Genomic DNA, 24103 nt, shown 5'->3' with positions numbered 1-24103 from the left:
GTTTTGTAAAGCTCATAATTGGGACCAGAGACCTTATTTGTTTTTGCGAGAAAGTAATCTGTTGAATGCCTAGGAGCATAAAAACCCAAGGAGGAAATTCAACATATTTTCAGATCCTACAACTAAGTTATTTTGCTTTTCTCTCTGCAAGTATGCCCTAGAGCTAGAAGTCGCAGGTAGGAATTAAAAACTTCTACCCCTATTCTGTCAAAATCCTGTTGTATTATACTCATTTGTAATGGAGAAGCCTGAGATTGAAACCATCAAACAGAAAAGCCAGCCTGGGTCACTTTGATCAAAGTTCATTTGTGTTTTAAATTGGAATTGTCTAATAGGAGAGATACTTTGCAATCACAGACACTGCTGCATGATACCAAACAGCACTTTTTTTCTCTCTTCTTCTTCAAAAAATGCCAAATATCCTTGTGGGAAGCACCATAAGGGCTCCAGTGTCATGCATATAATATAGACATGAAACACAAGGACATGATTTTTTCCTTATGAAGAGGAACCAGGTTAGTGCTTAGAGGCTAGAGGTTACACAAGTCAAGACTATTGATTTTCATGCTTTCTGTATTTCTTGATACTCAGATTCTCAAAGCCCCAAACACAGATACACAAGTTCAGGACAAAGCTGATTTTTATACAAAGACAGGAGACTCCCAGAACTTGCTAGGAAAGCTATTCTACAAGAGGTGAATTGTAGTGAGTTGAATAGTATCCGCCCACCCCCAAATCATGTCAATCTAGAACCTCAAACTATGACCTTTGTTAGAAGTAGAGACTTTGCGTGTGATTAAATTATGGATTTGAAATGGGAGGTTTATCCTGGATGTCTTAGTTACTTTCTCATTGCTGGGACAAAATACCTGATACCTACAATTTAAAGGAGGAAAGGTTTGTTTCAGCTCACAGTTTGTAAAGATTTCAGTCCATAGTTGGCTGGCTCCAAGGCAGAGCAGCATGGTAGAGGGACATCACAGAGGAGAAACAGTCCATGGGAGGGTAAGCATGAGGCAGCCTCTCTTATCTCATCAGGTTATAACCCTATTGATTGGTGCCACCCACACCCAGGGTGGGCTTTTCCATCATCTGCACCAAGACCTATGCTAAACCAGTCACTGGACTAATTTATTTATCACACATCCTTAAGCCATATTCATACACCTTATATACAGCCACCTCCAAAACGCCCACCTATGAGTGCATGAGGCTTTGAGCGATGTCTAGATAAAAGCCATAACACTGGATAATCCAATGGTCCCTATATAATAAATCCCAAGAGCCTGTGTAAAAAGGAAGAAAGAAGATCAAAAAAAGGAGATGTGAGGAAGAAATCAGAAAGAGATATGAAGATGCCATTTTCACGATGGAGGAAGGGGCTGTAAATCAAAGAATGCAGGTGGGCTCTGGAAACTGGAAAAGGAGATATCTGCTCTAGAGCATCTAGATGGAATATAGTCCTGCCGGCACCTTGATTTTAGAACTTTTCACCTCCAGAACTATAAGATAGTACGTTTGTTCTGTTTTAAGGCACTAGGCTTCTGATCATTTTTTACAGCTGCAACAACAAACTCAGTGCCTCTGAGCTTGGACCAAGGAGATCAAGGGAAGACTGACTTCATTTTAAAGTTTTGTGTACATTTGGCTTCTGTGTGCATTGTGTTAAAATTGATTAATTAAAATGTAAGAACAAGAGAATGTTACATTAACCTTTCTTTCTCCGAGTCCACATGTTTACCAAAACTTCTGAACTGATATTAGATTTTCCTACAGGATGAGAATGTATTCACATGGAAAAATACAAATATGTAGAGCTCTCAGTAGCTAGAACTCTCATGGTAAATTAGTAAGTTGGCTTTTTGGTTCATATTTTGGGCTCTTGAGTTCTTGGTAATCATGGGTACTTGGGGAAAACGAAATTCCTCTAACACTTAGCCCCTGATATTAAAGTACTACGCAGTGCTGCCACTGAGTCTGCACTCGTCTGGCATCCTAGCCACTCTCTACCACCATTAGATATTTATCCCAGGCTTCCTGGCTGTGTGAATTTGGGCTAGACATTTTCCTTCTCTGAGTGACATATTCTTCATTTGACAAGGCTGGTATTCCACCAACTGATTCCCTATGGCCTTTTTAACTTTTACAATTCTGGATGTTGTAGTACAAAAAATTTAAATGACCTGAGGAAATTATCATTACATAGTAATTTTTTAAAAAGATTTAATACTATCCTTAGTATAGGGAGTGTGTAAATATTTAATAATATATACAAGCACACATCTACACTTCTTGCTCCCCAAAAGAACTAAAAATAAATACTAAGAATACATCTGGTTTTGAATGGAGATATTATAGACATATTTTTTCTTATTAGAAAATGTAGAATTTCTACATTTTCTCAAACAGAGATTTTTAACTGTAAAATACTGTGTGTATCATGTGATAATCACTAAAAATTCCCAGATGGCTGAATTAAGAGCACACTCTTGGGGTGTGTCATTTCTCTGAAGCAAGGCACCGTGACCTTCTAAGCAGAATTTTGAAGACAGCTATTAGAAATCTGGTGACTCACACCCAAAAATGACTTGGGGTGGTACTGTTAAAAGGCAGTCCTAGATGTCAGAGTACTGACATGCAAAGATCCCTGATACAGACAGATTGACAGATACATAGGACAAAGATACATATGTAGGTAGACAGGTAGACAGATAAAGATATATGCTACTTTTATAGATAAAAATTAAAATATTCAATGTCTATTGACTGACAAGGAAAGGTAAAGGAGAAAAACAAAAGAAGGAAAAATGGAAATAAATCTTTTATAAAAAAGGAAGGGAAGAAGGGTTGAATGGGGGGGAGGGGAATAGCGAGAAATAGAACAATCTACATATCTTATGTACAGGTAAATTACCTATGATGATTGTGATCTTTATGAATATCAAAATTGGGTCAAAATTAATTTTAAATGACTGATAAAATCTGAGTAGGGCTTATATACTAGTTAATTCTAATGTACCGATGTCAAGTTCCTGGTTTTGACAATGTACATAAAATGCTACCATCAGTGGATGGTAGAATAATGTATAGGAGAGCATTCTATTCCTATAACTTCTTGGGAGTCTAAAATTATTTCAAAATGAAAAGCACTTTACAATGGTTTACCTGAGAACTATTACATATTCAATCTAAGGCATACATGGTGTATAGTAGCTGTGCAGTAAAGACTTGTAGAGTAAATCTGTTGAATGAATTTTAAAGTGGTTTTAAAAGATCATAGAATGATTTTGTCTTTTAGAAAAAAGATTTTTTTTGGTTAAAAAAAAATAGCATGGCATACATTACTACACTATCAGGAAAAACAACCTGGAAGGAATTAACCCAAAATGACATAGTAATTATCATTTGCTCATGGAGAGGGAAAGGGGAGTGAACTTTCTTTTTACCATGTTTTAACTTAGTCTTTTACAAGAGCATATATTTATTCTGTAATATGGAAACTAAATAAAAATGAAATGAGAAAGTGATGGAATTAAAAACACCAGCTTTACTTTCTAAGGACCTGAAACCTGGCAGGGCAGGAGGCGATGCTCAGTGAATGTTCTGGAAGAGCCCTACAGAAGCAGCTTCACATCTGCCCTTCCTAAGGAACTGTATCTTTGAAGTATACGGGTTGGCAAAGTTCATCCTGAGGCCCAAAAGCTCACTGCTGTTTTTTGTACAGCCTAAGAGCTAAAAATAGTTTTATAGGGATGGAAAAGTTCAAAAAAAATACTTTTGTAACATGTAACAGCTATAAAAAAACTCCTCCAATTTCTGGGTGAGTTAATAAAGTTTTATTAAAGCACAGGAGCACCCATTCATTACATCACAGCTACGACTCCTTTGCCTTCTATGGGAGAGGTGAGAAGTTGCAACAGAGGTTAGACTGCATGCTAAACAATGTACTTTCTGGCCCTTACAGAAAGTTTGTTGAACCCTGGGATAGTTAGTCTACTGGTACAGAAACAACCATGGTGCAGAAAATTAAATTAACTATATCTAAGGACAGTTATTAAGAGCCTTAAGACCAGACTCCAGTGAGATGAAACACTTCCCTCCCACATGATTATGCCTGAGGTGGTAGACTAGAACTTACTGTATCACTCAACTTGAGGTACTACATACTATTTACAATTCTGAAAAGGTATTGAAATTTTACACTAGAGATCTTTTAAAAGTCCACTTTAAATACCATCACTATTCCATCTCATTAGTAAAAATTTGCTTTAAAATACTAGAGACTCCTTCTCAGAACTACATTATGGAGCACTGCATGCCTGACACAAAATCAAGCACATCACATAAATTACCACATTTAATGCTTACAAAATCTGTTTTAACAGACTTGTAAACTGAGGTTAACAGAGAGGTTAAATCACTTGCGCAAAGTAACACAAACAATAAAAGAAAATTTGAAAACAATTGTGAATGGCTCAAAACAAAACTTTAGTATAACCATTCTGAGAAAAAGGTAAAAGACCATATTAAAATCTTATTTGAAAACAAAACTCTCTAATGAGAGAGCTTCTATCCAAAAATCAACCCGAAATAACAGCACTCCATCTTCTCAGTGGGTACATTTTAAAACACATCTTACATGTGTTGATTCATCATTGAATTCATAGACACCAAGACTCATGTGTCTTTCCTCCCAAAACAAAATCAGGTCTGAAATGAATCAATTGAACATATAATCTTGAGGCAGTCCTAGAATTTCTTTTTTTTTGGTACCAAGGATCAAACTTGGGACCTTGCACTTGCAAGGCAGGTGGCAGAACCACTGAGCTAAATCCTCGGGCCCAGTCCTAGAATTTTAAAGAGGACATCTGCAAGCCAACAGAGAGACAGGTCATCACATTCACAAGTAGCCTGGGCTTATGCTGCCCTCTCTGGGTCATAGGTGGTACGGTCTTCAGAAATCCAAAAAAATTAAGATGTGTTAGGTACATGTACCAAGTTGCCTTGATGAAGGCAATCATAAAGTACTGTAATCATGTACTAGTAAGAATTTTTAAATAAAAAAATCAAAATATAGCAAGTATATGAAAAACATTGCAATCTGAATATTTTAGAGTTAGGATTCAAAGTGCTTCCTCCAATTCATTTCTTTGTTTGTCAAGAGAGAATCTGGGATCTAGAAAGATTTGTTTGCTGTAAGTTTCACCATAGTGAGTGACAAAGGAAGTGCCCAGAACCTAGATTTGCTGGCTTCCACTCAGAACTCAATTTGCTGACCTTGCCTAGCAGTGCTAGCACAGATATGGAATTTCCAAACTCCTTTTGAAACCGAAGACACGGATTTATTGAATTCTCATACTTTCTTTAAATTCTGGAGGCTTCTACATGTTTTAATACACCGAGTGAACACACAGAGCACAGCTCGCTTAAATGAATAAATCCACAGGGGAGAACATTCATGAGACAGAAGTTCCTTAGCTCCCAGGACAAACTTGGGCAAGATCCATTCATTTAATCATGAAAGAGAAGATCCAGGCATGGTGGTGCACACCTAGCAACACATGGGAGGCTGAGGCAGGAGCATCACAAGTTTGAGGCTGGCCTGAACTATAGAGTAAAACTCATCTCAGAGAATAAAGGAAGAGAACAGACAGCAAATTGTGTTGAACATGAACTGGTTTACAAAGCATGGTGGGATACCAGCACATTTCACATAAATAAGGTAGACAGAGGAAACAGGATCTCTAGCTCACCATGAGTCAAGGCACCTTAGTCAGACTTTTGCCTCAACCTTTCCCTGCCCTGAGATGCCCAGGAACAGTCTCATCATCCAGAATTGTTGCCTCTCACTCCAGCTCTCACACACCAGTATGCAAGGGTCTTCATTCTCCACCACCGGACACCTCTCTGAGGGCAACGGGTAGCATCCTGCTCTGCTCCCACCAGCTGATCAAAAATCCTGACTGAAGGATGGAAAGGTGTCTAGTTTACCAAGAATCTCACAATGACTAATAAGAACAGCACGGAGTGGCTACTATATAATGTGTTTAAAATAAGCCAAACAAGAGTTCACAGAACTTCCTAAGTTTGATATCAGTTAATCCTCAGAAAATGCTGTGCAGAGGTGAGCTGATCCCAGTGAACAGGAGGAGGTTTCCAGGGTGCTGTACCACCCCCGGCAGCACAGAGGAGGTGAGCCGCTCCGAGCCAACAAGAGGAGGTTCACCTCACAGAGGAGGTGAGCCACGTGGGTGCCAGCAGCAACCACCCCACTGCCACCCCCCACCCCTCCCACCCCCCGTTGAAATGAGAAGACAGGTAAACAAGTTTCAAAACCAGACTTCCAGATCACCTACAGCAACCCCAAAGGGAAAGGAGATGGAACACTCTGATACTCAAATACCTGGACTCCCTGAACTGGCAACAAAAGAGGATGGAAAAAATGAAATCAGAAATAGTTTCTCAAATAACAGCAGAGATTATGCCCTAAGTGGAAGACATGATTGATAAATCTAGAGAGGACACAGATAAAAAAAAATAAGGAGCTGAGGAACATGATGGAATCCCAACATAGGAAACAAATGGAATCCATAAAACAGATACAAACAGATTTCCAGGAGATTAAAAACTCCATTGATAGTCTATGTAGCAGAATGAGCCTATGTGAGGACAGAATGTCAGATATAGAAGATAAGATTTCTATTAGTGACTAGGAAAAGAAAAATTTCTTTAAAATCATAAGGGACCACAGGAAATCAATCCAGCAGCTTCTAGACGATGAAAAGAAGAATAACATAAGACTGATCGGAGTCAATGAAGAAACAGGAGAGAGTGCAGATGATATAAAACAACTGTACACAGAAGTGATGGCAGAAAACTTCCCAAGCAGGGGAAAAGAACTTGACATACTGGTAAGTGAGACATATAGGACTCCAAATAGCCTGATTAAAAAAAAAAAAAAATCTACATATAGGCATATAATTGTTAAGATTCCAGAAACCCAAGAGAAGAACAAAATTCTGCAAGCAGTTAGAGAAAAGAAACAAATCAATACAAAGAAAAGCCCATCAGAATCACAGCAGACTTCTCAATGCAAACCCTCAAGGCAAGAAGAACCTGGAGTGATGTATTTCAAGCCCTAAAGGAAAATAGCCTCCAACCCAGATTGATGTACCCTGCAAAATTATCTTTCAAAATTGATGGAGAAATAAGATATTTTCATGACAAAGAGCACCTTAGTTACTTCATGAATACCAAACCAGCACTCCCAAAAATTTTACACAAAATCCCAGGAAAAGACAGCGAGGATCACAACCTCAGGAAGCCCAACAGAATGAATCCACCAGGCACAACAACAAATTAAATGCAAAGGGGAAGAATCCAACAAACAGAAAAAGTCATGACAATGATAAGTCAATATGTATAAGTTATAACCATCAATGTTAATGGTCTCAATTCACCAATCAAAAGAAATAGACTGGCAGAATGGGTCAAGAAGCAAGATCCAACAATACGCTGCATACAAGAAACACATCTAAATAAAAAAGAAACTCATAGACTGAAAGTTAAAGGGTGGAAGACAATACTCCATGTGACAGGAACCAAAAAAAAAAAGCAGGAGTAACTATCCTGTTTGCAGCCCAAGTGAATTTCAAATGAAACTGAAACACTCTGGTCCCAAGAATTTCAGATAAGGGCTAGTCAACTTGTATTTACAAATCTATTGTGAACATGTGTTTTCATTCCTCTTAAGTAAAAACTTAAGAACAGAAATGTTGGTTCTTAACAGTAATACAAGAAATTTCTATATTGTTTTCCAAAATGGTTTTACCATTTTACATTCACATTAGCAGTATTAGTAAGTTCTAACTGGTTCTCACTTAAGCTGACATTTGTTCTTTTAAAACTTTTAACTTCAACTCCCTAATGAGTGTATAATTCGATTTTGTTATTGTACTGATTAGTATTTTTCTGATTCTAGTGTTGCACATCTTTCCTTGTGCGGTACTGGCTATTTATCATCTTCTTGTGTCTACTTTTTAATTGGGTTGTCTATTAATGAGCTGTAAGAGTTCTTTATATATTCTGGTCTTAGGTTATATGCATTATGAATATGGTCTGTTTAAGGACTGCTTTTCATTTTCTTAATGATGTCATTTAAAGTTCCAAATTTTGATGGAATCTCATTCATCAATTTTTGTCTTCTATACATCATGTTTTTTATATCCTAGGAAATACTTGTCTACCCTAAATTCATAAATATTTTCCCTTATAATTTCTTCTTAAAGTTTTACAGTTTTAGTCTTTCATATTTAGGTTCATAAATCCTTTCAAGTTATTTTTATGTATGGAAATAAAGTGTTGAGGTTAATTTTTGACATACAGATACCAAGTGTTCTAGTGCCATTTCCTGAAAACACTCTTTTCCTCTACTCTTGAATTGAGTTTATGTTCTATGAAAAGTTAATATTAAGTAATCTTTCAAAACTCAGTGGACCATATATGTGTGGTTCTATTCACAGGTTGTCTGTTTTATTCCAATGATCTATATATCTTTCCTTACACCAACACTGCCTTAATTACTGTAGCTTTAGAGGGAGTCTTAAAATTAGGTAACAAATGTCTTCCAACTGTTCTTTTCTTTTTACTTTTCTAGGTCCTTTGTACTCCTACATAACTTTTAAATTTCAATATCCAATTCTTCATTATAGCAAGCATACGTAGACCTGCATTTTTATATATACCATGTGTTTTCTAATCCTGCTAAATTCAAATACAACTTCTAGGGAGGGGCTCCTAGAGATTTCTTAGTATTTTCTCTATAGATGATCATTTCATCTACATAGAAAGATTTTATATCTACCTTGCAAATCCTGTGCTATTATTTTTTATTGCCAGACTATTTTGGTTTGAGCCTATGTTTCAAAGTTTAATAGACAGATGAAGAGTAGGCATATCTATCCTTGTTCCCCACCTTAGGGAGAAAGCATTGTATCTTCTCCATTCATATAAGGTGTTTTTGCTGGAAGTATGGAGTACATGGCTAATCTGTTGAGAAGGTTGTGTTCTACTTCTAGGCTCCTGATAGCTTTTAACATAAACAGCTATAGAATTTAGTCCAATACTTTTTCTCCAACTACTGAGAGGATCATATGGCTTTTTCCTTTCCTTTGTTAAAATGATGACATTTGCGGGTGGATCTTCCAATGCTGAACCAACACTGCCATCCCTACAATAAAACCACTTTCTACGTACTGCCAGATCTGAATTTTAATAGTTTGTTTTGTTAAACAAACTTTTATCTATGTTCATACTTTTTTCTTCTATTATCTTTATCCAGTTTTAGGATTAGCACAATGTTGATTCCTTAAAATAAGGGGAGAAGTGTTCCTTCTTTTCTCTGCTTTAATTGTTTGATATAATTTACCAGTTAAAATGTATAGGAGCCTGTTGTTGTCATATAGGTAGGTTTTCAGCTAGGAATATACTTTCTTTAATAGGTGCTATTCAAATTTTATATTTCCTCCAGAGTCAGTATCATTAATTTGTCTTCCAAGGTACTTCTTAGAAGTTGTCAAATTTATTTCAAAAAATATTTTTGTGATATGCTTTCTATATCATTTTAAATTCTGTAAAATCTGTGGTAATGTCTCCTAGATCTTGATATTGTAATTTTAAAAATGTATAATTGATATGGTGTAATAGGAAGAAAAGGTCTAAAGGAGCAGGGGAAGTGGGAGGGGTAGGGGAAAGGAAAGAAGGGAAAAGAAAAAATATGAGAAAGGGAAAAAATGAAAGCAAAGTCTTTGCAAATAGCGAAGGGTGGAGGGGGTGAAGGGAGGGCAGGGGAAGGGGGAAAAAATAAGAACCAAGATACATCATGTAATGGAACAAGATCCCAATGATGAATGTAACTGTATTTTATACCTAAAATTACCAATAAACTTAATGGGAAAATTTTTTTAAATGTTTAATTGATATTGTGTAATAGGAAGAAAAGGTCTAAAGGAGTGGGGAAGTGGAAGGGGTAGGGGAAAGGAAAGAACAGAAAAGAAAAAACATGAGAAAAGGAAAAACATGGAAACAAAGGCTTTGCAAATAGGGAAGGGTGGAGGGGGTGAAGGGAGGGCAGGGGAAGAGGAAAAAATAAGAACCAAGATGCATCATGTAAAGGTACAAGATCGCAATGATGAATGTAACTGTATTTTATACCTAAAAGGTACCAATAAACTTAATGGAAAAAAGAAAGAAAGGAAAGAGAGAAAGAAAGAGAGAAAGAAAGAAAGAGAAAAAGAAAGGAAGGAAGGAAAGAAAGAAAGAAAGAAAGAAAGAAAGAAAGAAAGAAAGAAAGAAAGAAAGAAAGAAAGAAAGAAAAAAGAGAAAGAAAAAATGCTGTGTGGAAAGCACTGTCATCGTCCTTATCTTACCACCAGGAACCTGGAGCCCAGGGAGGTCAAGAACTTTGTGAAGGTCATACAGCTAGGAAGGGACAGAGCAAATCTCAGAGCTAGGATTATCTATCTGCTGAGCCTAAGCTCTTATCCTCTGGGATCAAGGGATTGTGGAAAGAAGAGAAAGAGCCCATGTCTTGCTCTGAAAATATCAGTGCTGGAAACTGGACAAAACAGTAAGTTATCCGCTTAGAATGGAACCACACTTCTCTGCTGGGTACAGTTTCACTAAAAGATTCTAATAATTATTACTGATGATTATGAGCACAATGGAAACACTTGGAATTGAACAAAACAAATGTTATCTCACATGATGAATGCACTTTGAGACCATCATGTTAAGTAAAATATATGTCACATAAAAATAATTTAAATAAAAAATAAAGCTTCTGCACTGCAAGAGAAACCACCAACAGAGTTAAGAGACAACCTACAGTGTGTTGTCAGCTGTTCCTCAGACAAAGATCTACTATCTAGAATATATATTTAAAAAATCAGACACCCCCTAATATAAAGACCCAATTCAAAAATGGGCATCTGAAATGAACAGACATTTCTCAGACAAATAAGTAAATGCAGCAAATAAACATGAAAAAATGTTCAACATCACTCATCATTCGAGAGATGTAGATGACAAAAATACTGAGATTCCAGCTCACCCCAGAAAGAATGGCTGCTATCAAGAAATCAACCAATAACAAATGCTGGCGGGGCTGTGGGGAGAAAGGAACCCTTCACCATTGTTGGTGGGAGTGCAGACTGGTGCAACCACGGTGGAAATCAGTATGGAAATACCTCAAAGAACTAGGGCTAGAGGTCCCATTGACCCAGCTATTCTCCTGCTGACTATCTTCCCAAAAGAATTAAAAGAATCATACCACAGCGATATATTGATATATGTGTATCCATGTTTATAGCGGCACAGTTTATAATAGTGAAAACTTGGAATCAGCCCAATTGCCCATCAACTGGAGACTGGATAAAGAAGATGTGGGGTTTTTTATAAAACGGAGTACTACTCAGCTATAAAGAATGAGAAACTAGAGACATTTATAGCTAAGTGGGTCCACACTGAGGCCATACTCTTCAGTGAAATAAATAGGACACCGTGTGTAAATACCAAATAGTTTCTCTGGTGTGAGAAACTGAAAGTGTAAATAGGAATCAAAATGTATAATTGATATTGTGTAATAGGAAGAAAAGGTCTAAAGGAGTAGGGGAAGTGGGACAGGTAGGGGAAAGGAAAGAAGGGAAAAGAAAAAACATGAGAAAAGGAAAAACATGGAAACAAAGGTTTTGCAAATAGAGAAGGATAGAGGGGGTGAAGGGAGGGCAGGGGAAGGGGGAAAAAATAAGAACCAAGATACTGATGTAATGGTACAAGATCCCAATGATGAATGTAACTGTATAGTATACCTAAAATGTACCAATAAAGTTAATGGAAAAAAAGAAATTACTACAAAGACATTGAAAAAGAAAAAAAATTAAAATAGGTGATGGGAAATAGGGAGACAGTTTTTTTTGGAAAAAGGTAGAGGACCAAGAGATGGAGGGAGAGGGGAGAAATAGGGTGGGAAGAGGAAAAAGAATTCAGATGTGCCATGTACATGTACCAACTCCCCAGGATGAATGTACCATTATGTCCTGCAAATATGTACTCATAAAAATGAGAAAAAATTTTCAGAGCTTTAAAAAATGTAACATTTGGTTAAATATCCAAACCAGTGCATCTTCACTTAACAAAGTAATCCTCAGTCATGTCTAACAATTATATATGTCTGTTAATTGCCACATCATTGCCCCTGCACACATGAGATATAAATGTAAATTCAATATGCACCATTACAATATGCTCTTTTTTTTTTTGGTACAGGGGATCAAACTCAGGTCCTTGGGCTTGCGAGGCAGGTGATGGAACCACTGAGCTAAATTACCGGCCCATAACCTCTTGTTTTTTTAAAAAATTAAAATAAAACTAACAAAAAAGATAAAAAGGATTATCATCTTTGACCTCCAAAATGATTCTGTGAGGTAGTAACTTGCGCAGAGCTATTGAAAGAGAAAGAAACTGGAGAGCCCCCATGTCCTAGGGCTAGTCAGGCTGCACAGAGGATAATTATTGGTAGTAAGGGGCAGAGCGATGCCGCCTCATTCCAAATTGCATTTCTCTCCTCCTTAATCACCCTGCTGATCATGTGAGGGTTCAATATTCCCTCAAATACAGGTGGAAGGTCCTTCCCAAAAGACATCTCTTCCGTTTTTCATTCATGTGGGAATAAGTGTCCTAACCCCTATGAAAGCACAGCCTTCTCCAAGAGCCAGGGAGCCCTCTCTGGGCCACAGCAGAGAGAAATCTGGGCCTTCAGAGAGATCACTCAGCTCGGATTACCTGGCTCTGGATTCTATTTCAACACCTAAAGTTACTTCTTTCCCACTCTGGGTCTGCCTGACCCTGCACATGGCTCTTAAAGCTTGACAACTGTCTTTGATCTTACTTGGTTGACCTTTTCTGAAGGTGAACTGTTACGTGCTAGAATTCCATGAATTCAGTTCCAACTTTATTGATATAAAATGTCACCTGTACATACAATATAATGCTTTCGAGAGAGGAACCCTGAGAACCCACGTTCTGTCCTTCTGCTTTACACCCCAGACTGTCAGCCTCCCAACTGACTAGAGCTGGTGAACAGCACCGAGCACCAGAGATAGAGCATATCTGCTGATGCCTCATAAAAGATGTTGACTCTGAAATCAACTGCATCCAGTTTCTTTCTTCCTAACAATGGCAATTGTAAGTAAAACCGACCTCTGCTTCATGTCTCTGCTTCCCTCTGAATTCCTGCTGAATGTGGACTGAGAATGGCAAGGCTTTCTCTGACTTCTTTACATCCTCGATCAACCAAGGCTCCAACAAAGCATCAAGTTCTGATAGGGCTCAGCTGTATCTTTTACAAACAGTGGAAAAGAGCGAAGACAACTCTGATTTGGAAGCCAAAAGAGAGTTCCACCAACAGTGTGGTATCCACTCCTCTTGGAACTTTTTGAATGCCTCTGTGCCTCAGTTACCTCCCTGGTAAAATAAGGAGAGTGCACTGAAACAGCAGTTCTTAATGCCTTCTTGGGGCCAGCGCTGGGCTAGCTTCAAAGAATCCCCCGAGGAAATTTGTTACACATATAAATTCCTGGCCAGCCTTAGAAGATACTAATTTAAGCTCTCCGTGATTCCAGCCATGGCCAGGTCTGGTATTCCAGTAGGGCAATCTAAGCTCAAGGTCTTGGATCCCTAGTCTTCTCCTGCTTCTGCACATGAGATCTGATTGCTCTTGCACTTTCCCCTTTTCTCTCTTCACATGCTTCTCTCTTGGAGTCCACCCACAGAACTCACAGTGTGCACTTTGCGGCCACCTGGCTGCAGTTCACAGCCACCTGAATGTGTCTTCCCGCTTGTCCAGCACTGAGAACCGCCCCCCCCCCAATGCCAGGGTACATCCCTAGCCCTTGTCAGCCAGCTGCCTCTGACCCCGTGAGGTCTGTCTCTCACCCTTATTGTGGTTCCATCCTCTCTGCCTTCTTAGCTGTCTTTTCTTCCCCCACCACACACTCACCCAACATATTTGTTCTTTCACAGGGCAGAAGAAGCAGGGATGCTCCCTTTTCACCTCTTCAACTCTCCGTTCACCTCACAATGTCTTAGGCAGGCATCCAGGAGCTTCACTCACCCCCACCCCCTTCTAATAAGCAATAGAATAAAGTGTTGAAGAACCCAGGTTCAAAAGTCAGAGATGGGGTCGGGGATTTAGCTCAGTGGTTTTGCTGCCTGCTGCGCAAGTGCAAGGACCTGAGTTCAATCCCTGGTACCAAAAATGAAAAAAAAGAGTCAGAGAGACCTTGGGCTCAAACACTGGTAAATTCCTCTCCAAAACCTTTCTCTTTTCCTTTATGATGCTCATAACAGAAGCTTCCTCCCAGATCTAGACAATGCCTGTCAATGAGACAATCCCCTGAGAGCACTGAGGCCAGCCCTGGGATATAATAAGCACTTAATAAGTATCTTCTATTAGCAAAGCTTTTCAAAATTATGTCTTTAGACGTGAACAACCCCTTATGAGATAATATACAAGAAAGCACTGGCATACTGGCAAGTTCTTGTTTGGCACTTACCATTTTGAATGATGACAGTAATTATTTTAACCAAAGAAAAGTCATCAGGGATACCCAGCCCCACCCAGGTACCCAGCAGTCAGCAGGCTTGCATCTCCAATGGCACACAAGATGCTTCTCAGGGATGTTCTTTTGTTTGTTTTTTTTTTTTGGTACTAAGGAGTGAGCTGAGGGCATTCACATTGACCTACATACTCAGCCCTTTCGACTTTTTTTTTTTTAATTTCGAGATAGTCACTAAATTGCTAAGGCTGCACTTAAACTTAGCCTTACAGTCTTCTTGCTTCAGCTTCCCAGTGTGCTGAATTAAAGGCATATGGCACAATACCTGGCTCTCAGAGACATTTCAAACTCAAGATCTCCTGAGGAAATTTTACTCTTACTCATGGGATTGTTTTATCAGTTAACCCATCACCCTGGCCTAGTCTACCTGGTGCAGCGAACAGTTACCCTTCATTCTCACTTGGTCACCAAGTCTTCTGAATTCTAACTCCTAAATGGTTTGACTCCATCCCTCTCTATCACTGCTGCTGTCGTCATTCCAGCCCAGACACTCGTCTATCACTGAAGTACTGCAGCAGCCAACTGGGTCGCCTGCCTTCCTCCAGCCTTGCCTCCCCCTAGTCCATATTCTACTCTCTTGCCAGAGCAATGGTCCTTAAAACAGAACTGAAAATGTCATTGGTCTCTCAAAAGACAAAACATGAATATGTCCTTATGACTCTGCAACAAAACCTAAACTTTTCAACCCATCATTCAAGTCCCTTAAGAACTTAGGCCATCCCCACCTCCTGTCTCCATCGCATTACACTCTAACAGTCTCCACAGACTTTCTGGCTCCAGTCTTGGCTCTCCTTCTAACTCATACAAGCCCTCTCTCAACTTGCTCTGGGCCTTCTTTCCCATCCTCCACTCCCAGTGTTCCACAGCCAGCGCTTGTGCATACCCCACCCCCATCCCAGCACCTCACAGACATATGATCAAATCTCTAAAGCCTGGCCGTGCGTCCCAGCCCTGCCTCCATCCAGCTGTGTGATCCTGAGCCAGTCCTTACACCTCAAAGCTCCAAGTCTATGCAGCCAGAGAGTGGAGGTGAGGATGTGCCACCCTGGCGAGGCTCCTTTCAGGGCAGACCAAACACCTTACATTTGGAGGAAGCCACTGAACCAGAAAGAAGCATACAATGTGTTACCTTATAAAATACATAGCATGAATCTCAATGTCCTTGCATGGCAAAGTAGACCACAGCTCTTTTTCAGCCACAGTGTGATTTTCAAGCCTAAATTATATGGTAGAACCTCCACAGACTGAGCCATGTAAAGAGAACAAAGCAACCGAGAGACAGGGGTAGAGTCAGTGTGTCTGCCCACGTCAGTAAGCCTGCTAACTGCACTTACTACAGAGCTGTCTAAAATGGCATCGGCAAAAAGGGTTCAGAATCTCACATTTACTCTACTCGTCAGTAGAGAATGACTATTATGAGATTTTAAAAGCTTTTGTTGCTTCCCCAAGTTTGCAGTTTTGTCACGCATTGGCTATTTCCCCAGTGTGATTAGCAGTTTTTTTTAAATCAGAAATCTAGAAAGTGAGTATGTACATAGGAAGACCAGCAGTCTATTGAGGGCTGGTAGAAATGACCTCGTGTTTCTCTGCTATACTGGTCTAAAAAGGAAGGTGTGTGAGTGGGAATCACAGCAGAGGTATGAAGTAGGGAGGAAATAGGAATCCTCCATGATGACTATCACTTACCACCCAACCATTAGACACTGGGCATGTTTTTCACACATTTCCAAACTTAGCAGCCCTCTGATATGAGCACTCTTGTTTTCTCCATTTCACATTTTGAAGAAAGTGAGATTTAGAAAAAGAAAAAACATGAAACTCACCGGAGATTCTAAAGAAGAAAAGAAATCACAAAATGATGATATAATCATGAGCCTTTGGGCTCCCAGTTGAGCTCTCTCTCGGCCTCTACCTAATGCTACCCAGAAAGTTAGTGAAAGAAAGGACTAGAAAGAAAGGAGTTGGGGTGCTGAGGCAATAAAAGCAACCTTGCAATGTCATCAGCAGAGGACTGAACCCCAGGCCACTTTGTCTTATTTAGGACACGGCATGACGATGTGGCTCCATTCCCCCTGGACCGGCAGTCCAGGAACAACAGAGATTGGAGCGTTGCGGGAAATTTGGGACCATTTCACAAATTCTTGCACTAAGCAAGAAATGAAATGAATCCTGGAGTATTGATAGTTTGTGCTTCTCTAACAGATGACCAAGAGGGACAGTGAACCTACAGAAAAGCTTCACCGGAGATTTCATTGTTGTGTTTGTGATTGAATGGTGGCTCCTCACCATTTGAGTATTGCAGAACTTTTGCAGAATCTAATGAAAGTCCTGGACTTCTCCCAGAAAACTGTGTAGAGACACAAACACAAATAATTATTCATGTAATTTCAGGTGGTTCATGCTCCACCCCTCAAAGTTTACCCACAGACAATTCACCTAAGAAGTTTGAAGACAGAGCTTTAAAAATTTCTGAAATGGTTTGTGACTCTCAGCTCCTCCACTGCCCAGCTGTTGCTCTACAGCTCTGAGTTTCACTTCTAGGCAACCATAGAGTAGAGGAGGAACTGCCACCCTGAATAGTGCAAGATATTTTTTTTTTCCAGTACTGTGTATTGAATGCAGAAACTTTGCACTGAGCTACATTCCCAGACATTTTTTTCTTTTCCTTTTTAAATTTTTAGAAACTTTTAAAGATAAGTTCTCACTGAATTGCTGAACTGCTCAGGTTGGACTTGAATTTGTGATCCCCCCGCCTCAACTTCCCAGAGTACTTGAATTATAGGCATCCACCACCATGCCTGGCTCAGGGCTAAAGATTTAAAGAAGCCCTCAACCACAGAAGCTCTGCCATCCAAAACCTACAAGAAGAAATGGGGAGGAAACTGGGAATAGATTACCATGGAAAGAAAACTCCACAGAGGCATGCAGAGCCTGTAAGGTGGTTTAAAAGCATTTTCCTGAAGAGGAAGAGGTCACTGTATCCTATAAGAGGCTCGGGGGATATAAGGAGGGAAGCATCATGGCATGATGTTAGAGTGGTGTCAAAATTGACCCAGGAATGGTGGCGCACACCTGTAATCCCAGCACTCAGGAGGCTGAGGCAGGAGGATCACCATGAGTTTGAGGTCAGCCTGCGCTACATAGTGAGTACAAGGGCAGTCTGAACTACATAGCAAAATCCTGTCACGACAAAACAAAACAAAACAAAACAGCTCAAAGAACATGTATTAAATCCAGGTTCATCATGAGCTTGACAAGTTATTAATCTTTAACCTCTAACAAGTGTGTAACTATTTCTATCACGTAAGACTTTGTGAAAAATACAAAGAGATAATACAGACAAAATGCATCTTTAAAGAAAGACTTTGGCTAATTTAGCATCTCTAATCAGCTCCGTGCTCCTCCTTTTTTTGGGGGACCAGGGATCAAAGTCAGGACCTTGCTCTTGCCAGGCAGATGCGGTGCCACTGAGCTAAATCTCCGACCCATGATCATCCATTTCTTTACCTGTAAAGCGGAAACAATGTCTGTCCCTGCCTAGAAGGTCACTGAGATTTAAATATGAAAATGGATGTCAAAATCTTAAAATAGCACCTGATATACAGTTAGGTTCTCAGTAGGAGGAACTGCAATTATTACTGTGAATGTCTCACTGCAACAAAAAGTGGGATGATAAATGAAAACAACTTTTATTTCAGGAAGGCCAGGTAAAATAAAGTAATGTGTGAGAACATGCAAGAGGTAGATTCTCTGGATCTGATATGTATCTGAGAGCTGTGTGGCCTTGAGAAATTTAGGGAAAATAGGGTCTTGAACATCTGCCAGAGAGATATTGAATGAAGTGGCCCATGCGAACATCTTAACACTGACCCAGCATATACTATGAGGGTGAACAAAAGATACAGTAATGTTGAATTATTTTTAAATTATTATAGCAAAAGATACATTGTCATTATTCTTCCTCAAAATATCAACCCTCACTAAGCCCCTACCTATCCCATTGTTCTTGTCACTTTCTTAAGCAGTTCTAGAAATCCTGCTGCATGAGCATCTGTAGTTGTGCTGTCCTGGCCAGTTTGATGTCCTGAATCAATTCAAAATATTTAAGGCCATTTCTGTCAAATAAAAACATTATGGTGTGTCCTCATCCACCTTGTTTACTACATATGGCACCATGCTACTTCTGGCTCTTCCTCAAAATCAAAGTGTTCGATAAAACTAGTTTCTCACATAAGGACTACATGTGACATGGAGACCGACTGGCTGTCATATGGCAAGCGCTTCTTCAGCAGCCCGGCCCATGGACACTGCTGCAGCATTCTCTCTCCTGGGCTTTGGTCAGGAGGAGTAAAATGAAACTTATCAGGGGCAGTATAGAAGAAGATGAAACAACAAATGATGTCTTATTTCCTCACAATTCAGTGTGCAAAAATCCAAGATTTAAATGGAATGAAGAATAATAGATTTGGAACGCTCTTCCCACTCTCCATTATCTTTCTAGTCGTTGCTTTCTCTTTTCCCTACAATGCAGTCCCCTATGTATAACCCATCCTCTGAGAAAAGAAGGCTTGGATCCTGGCACCCAGTTTCCCTTAAGTTGTCAATTCCTATTCCAGATTTCTGCTTTCCTGCTATGGGCAAGCCAAATCTTTTCAACATCCAATCACTCTTGGATTTCATCTTGATTTATAGTCTTACTTCCAAAGCTATTCCCCTTCCACTCACTCTTGTCTATCCTTCGAAGCTGGTCTTCCAAGCCTGTGTGAGTGATGTTACCTTGCCTACTATGCAGAGTTGAAGTGTAACTGTTTTTTACTAATAAACATTCAGAAATATACCCACACTCTCTGTTAATCAGAACAGAAGAACATGACGACATGTTCTCAGGAGATTGAAACATTAAACAAATGGTCCTATCAAGTGTAGGGAGGATATGGGAAAGTAGATACTCTGGGGGTAGGAAAGGAAATTGGCACAGCCTTCCCCTTGGACAATTTTGTAATATATGTTAAATTTTAAAGTGCACATTTTTTCAACCTAGCATTTCTACTTCTTGGCCACCAATCTATCTATAGAAACATTTGCATGAATGCTTAAGTAAGCACACACTCAAGGGAGTTCACAGCAGCACTATCTATATAGTGAAACACTTAAGTGTAACATGCCATTAAATAAACAGTAGATACCATGAGAGCCCATAGTATGAAATACTACACAGCAATTTGACATAATGGTGCAGATTTCTCCACAAACTAGAAAACAGTGAATAAAGACAAATAGAAACAAAGCTGCATATGGTTTCTGACGACTTTTTAAAAATACGTAATACTTAAAAATATATTTCTGTACCGTAAACACAGATAGGAAATGGAAAAAAGATCTAGAATGGTTGACTTCAACTAGTAAGAATGATTGCCTCAGAGCAAAGTTCTGGGATTGAGGACAGGGTTTCAAAGAGAAGTTTATTTCAGTACTTATGTGCCCCTAACCAAAGTCCATTGGCATAAGGATTCTGTGATTTAGAATAAAGAAGTAATCCTTTGAAAAATGAGTAGGTGATTCTCCTATCACTATTCCTAGTTTCAAGTCAGAAATTGTTAAGGAAGAACTAGACCTGACAGAGGGGTTTCAGGAATGAGCAGAGGAGAACAGGAGCCACCCCTGAGGCCTGCAGTGAGTTTGTGAAATTCGGCCACAATGCAGTACAGCCCAAACAACTGAATTCCGAGACATGCAGGTGTGGGTCAGATTGTTCCCTACACAAAGCAAGCCACTCAAAGGAACACTGCTCCCTGCCTCATGGAGGAAAAGTTACTGGATTACTTACTGTCTTTAGACATCTTCCTTGTCACCTGGGATGTTGATGAGTGAAACCAAGCTTCAGATCCTTCAAAAAAACAAAAGGAAAAGAGAAAACAAACTTATTGAGTTTCAACAAAGAAAAAAAATGGAAACGAAGTCTGTGTAAATAGGGAAGGGCGCACAGGTAATGGGGAAAAAACAAGAAGCAAGATACATCATGTACAGGTACAAGCACACAATGATAAATGTAAACATATTGTATACCTAAAATGTACCAATAAAAGAATTTAAGGGAAAAAAAAGAAAATCACTGCCCTTGGAATTAGGATGAGACCTCTAGTACAGTGTAGTGACCAATATGCCAGAGATGTGCCATGTGCCCCCACCGAGAACTACAAGAATCAAGAAGAACACTCTCCCTCCTCCTTTTTCCCAAGAGCCACAGTAATGAAAAAGCTGTCTGATACTCTTTTGTGCCAAGTAGATCTCAGGACCCAAAAGGCTGAAGGTCAGGTCTAGTGATCTGAATCTTTCAGTGATTGCTTCTCCCAGGGGCAAAGAGTCCAGAAGACAGAGCAAGCATCCCCAGACCTTTGGGTGTGAGCAAGCTGCTGTCTGCAAAAGTTGCCTCAGTGCTTCTCGGGGAGTCACTAGACAGAAGAAAAGTTCCTTATTCTAGAAGAAAAAACGGCTTGATAAAAAGCACCTGAAAATACCAGTATTAACAGTATGTGTGGTGGGTGATGGGATTCAGGGTGATTTTTATAGTCATCTTTGTGCTTCTCTGAATATTTCCAGTTTTCCTTAAGAATTGCAGGCATTTTTTTGAATAAAGATAAAGAAACTACAAATGTGTTCTAACATGATTATTTAACAGCACAAATGAAATTTTTAAATGTACAAAAATTGTTTAATATCGAGTTCATGGATTTCAGTGACAACTCAGAGTATAACAGAGTTAGCCTATTCCATATTTTAAATCTATTTGAACCATCCAGGTCTTATTGAGGCAGCTGAAATGCCTAGGAAAACCTTCAAGCTTTCTAGTTATTGCTTTCCAATATTCTTACCTCAGAATCAAAGGTTGAAACATGGTGCAAGCCTTCACACTCCACACAACCAATGAAACTAATCACTAGAGAGATGTAAGAGGCAGGGCCAAGAAAATTCAGAAGCAGGGGAAAAAAAGAAAGAAGGAAGCAAAGACATAGAAGAGAACCATTTCAGCATGAAGGGGTGTTTCAAGCCATCTGGACAGCTGTTCTCAGTCAGTCTCTAAGGTCCAGGCAGAGACTTCATCCCAGAAAGGACAGAGCTGGGGCCTGACCCAGAATACCATTCCCTGGTTCTTTAATAAGCAACTCCTGCAACTCCTGCAACTCTGGCAAGTCAACTAGAAAATGCAAATGCTGACATTCCAGAAACACACACAAAAGAGAAATTGAAGAAGAAAACACTAAAACAAAGGAAGCAATATAGCGAAATCACATCTTTACACACACACAAACACATGCATGCACACACACATGCTCACTATTTTGGGCTGCGTTGTCTGCAAAATTCACATGTTGAAATGCCAACACTCAGTACCTCTGAATGTGACTGTATTCTAGACAGGGCTTTCAAAGAGAAGATTAAGGCAAAATTAGGTCCTATGGATGGACCCTAACCCAGTATGACTGGTTTCCTAAAATTAGATTAGGACACCAGAAGGACAGTCAGACAGAGGGAAGACCACATGAGACATACTGAGAAGACAGCCATCTACAAACCATGGAAAGAAGATGTAGAAGAAATGGAAGCTTCTGACATGTTAACCTTGGACTTCTAACACCCAGACTTGGGAGAAAATAAAGTTCTGTTGTTTAAGCCATGCAGTCTGTGGCATTTGTTATGGTAGGTCAGAAAACGCGCGCACGCGCACACACACACACACACACACACACACACACACACACACACACACATGAATCAAGGGCACATGGCTAGATTGTCCCATCCAGTGGGAGAACCCTACTCTAAGAAGAGCAAGGCATGTCTGCCCAGTAGAAGGGAAAAGTGGCCATTTCTGTCCTGTACCTGCAGTGGAGATGGGCCCTTCCTTGGAAGTCTCCGGGGTTCTCTCTGAGACAAAGCTCGGCCTTGTCAGGAGGCACATGGTTGCTGTTGTTGTGAAGATAGAGGTGGCCTTTGCTTGAAAGGGGGTTCCGGCTGTGAGCTCACGAGTAGTCTCGAAGGTTGTTGGCAGCACAGCTGCGGTCGTTGGCACGTGAGGGGCGGTGGTTCGGTGGGAGGTTGTTGTAGTCACACCTGTAGTTGGTAGCACAGCTCTGGTGGTAGGCATGTGTGGGGTGGTAGCTGGGTGGGAGGCTGTTGTAGCCAGGGCTGTTGTTGGCAGCACAGTTGTGGTTGGCAGCAAATGAGTGGTGGTAGTTTGGCGAGAGGTTGATGTTTGGTCCATAGTTGTTGGGGCTGTAACCAAGAGAAGATGTGTCTTACACCACATGAGATGAAGAAATGGATCTGTCCACTTCTCTCCATTTCTGATGCTTCCACCTGGTCCACTGGCATGGTCCACCGTAATGCTCACCAAAATTGGGTTTCTTACCTCCATTCTTGTCCCTTCCAATCTATTCTTTCATAATGGCTTGAATAGTCTTTTAAAATTACAAATCTAATCATCCCAATTCTCTGCTTAAAACTTGTATGGGGTCCTCCTCGCCTATGAGATAAAGAATCCAGCCCCTTGGCCTAAAAGGCACCATCTGCCTTGACTCTGCCTTTCTTTCCAATCATGTCCCCACTCTCTTCTTTTTAGTTTTCTCAGACAACTCATCTTTCTTCAGTTCTTTGAACACATCAATGACCTTCTGGGCACAGGGATTTCCTATCCTATTTGCATTCCTATTCACTAGGCTGATCCTGCCTTATCCTTTGGTCTCAGCTCAAAGGTCTCTTTACTTTTGTGAAGAGGACATCCAGATTCTACAATAACAGTAATGCCTGGTATAAGTTCTCATACTGTACCTTCACAGAATTTATGGTATTTCATAACTACACATTTCCTTGATTGTTATTGTTCAATGTTTCCTTCTCCCACTAGGCTGTAAGCACCATGAGAAAAACCAGATACTGTATTTACTTTGGTTTCTGTTATGAATCCAATACATCTCCCTGTGTCTGGCAAGCAGTAGGCAACCTAGAGTGAGCATGCATCTCCTTCTGATATAGAAGATTCAATTGCAACATCACTTAGTCCATCAACAACTACATTTGGGTTTATTACCCACAGTTGAGTCTATGGATCTCACCATTTCTAGAATATGCCAAGTTCCCCTAGACTTTAATGAAGCAGAAAGACATCATTTGTTCCAATTGAACTTGGAAATGACCCAGTAGAATATTGAGGTCAACAGATATTTTATAAAATGATAGTGAGCTATATCAGGCAAGAAAATACTGGGGTTGGAGTCATTTAACTTCAATACATTCACTTTCCTCTTATACCAAATTAGAATAGTGCCTTCTAGCTCACTTAGTTGCTTTCAGAGAAAAAGATACTAATTGTAGTAATAGGTAAGAAAAAGCACCCACACCCACTGTTCCCCAGCTGTAGTGCGCATTAG

General features: G+C 39.8%; 1 protein-coding gene across 3 annotated transcripts in view; it reads right to left on the bottom strand.

Annotated features, from left to right (window-relative positions):
• The window catches only part of Timd4 (T cell immunoglobulin and mucin domain containing 4), a 100574-nt gene that overhangs the window by 10663 nt on the left and 65808 nt on the right, over positions 1–24103 (bottom strand). For all 3 annotated transcript variants that reach the window (XM_013078707.3, XM_087194914.1, XM_087194915.1), the window contains 3 exons: positions 22557–22949; positions 20503–20562; positions 16962–17022 (listed from right to left, as the gene is read on the bottom strand). In XM_013078707.3, the coding sequence (XP_012934161.2) occupies positions 16962–17022; positions 20503–20562; positions 22557–22949 (514 nt within the window). The remainder of the gene's footprint in view (positions 1–16961; positions 17023–20502; positions 20563–22556; positions 22950–24103) is intronic.

Source organism: Heterocephalus glaber, unplaced genomic scaffold (assembly GCF_053883595.1).
Source record: "Heterocephalus glaber isolate CG9 unplaced genomic scaffold, H.glaber_assembly_v1.0 deba00001606, whole genome shotgun sequence".
NCBI classification, from domain to species: Eukaryota; Metazoa; Chordata; class Mammalia; order Rodentia; family Bathyergidae; genus Heterocephalus; species Heterocephalus glaber.
The sequence above is the reverse complement of the archived record's forward strand: the minus strand, read 5'-3'. Positions and strand labels throughout refer to the sequence as shown.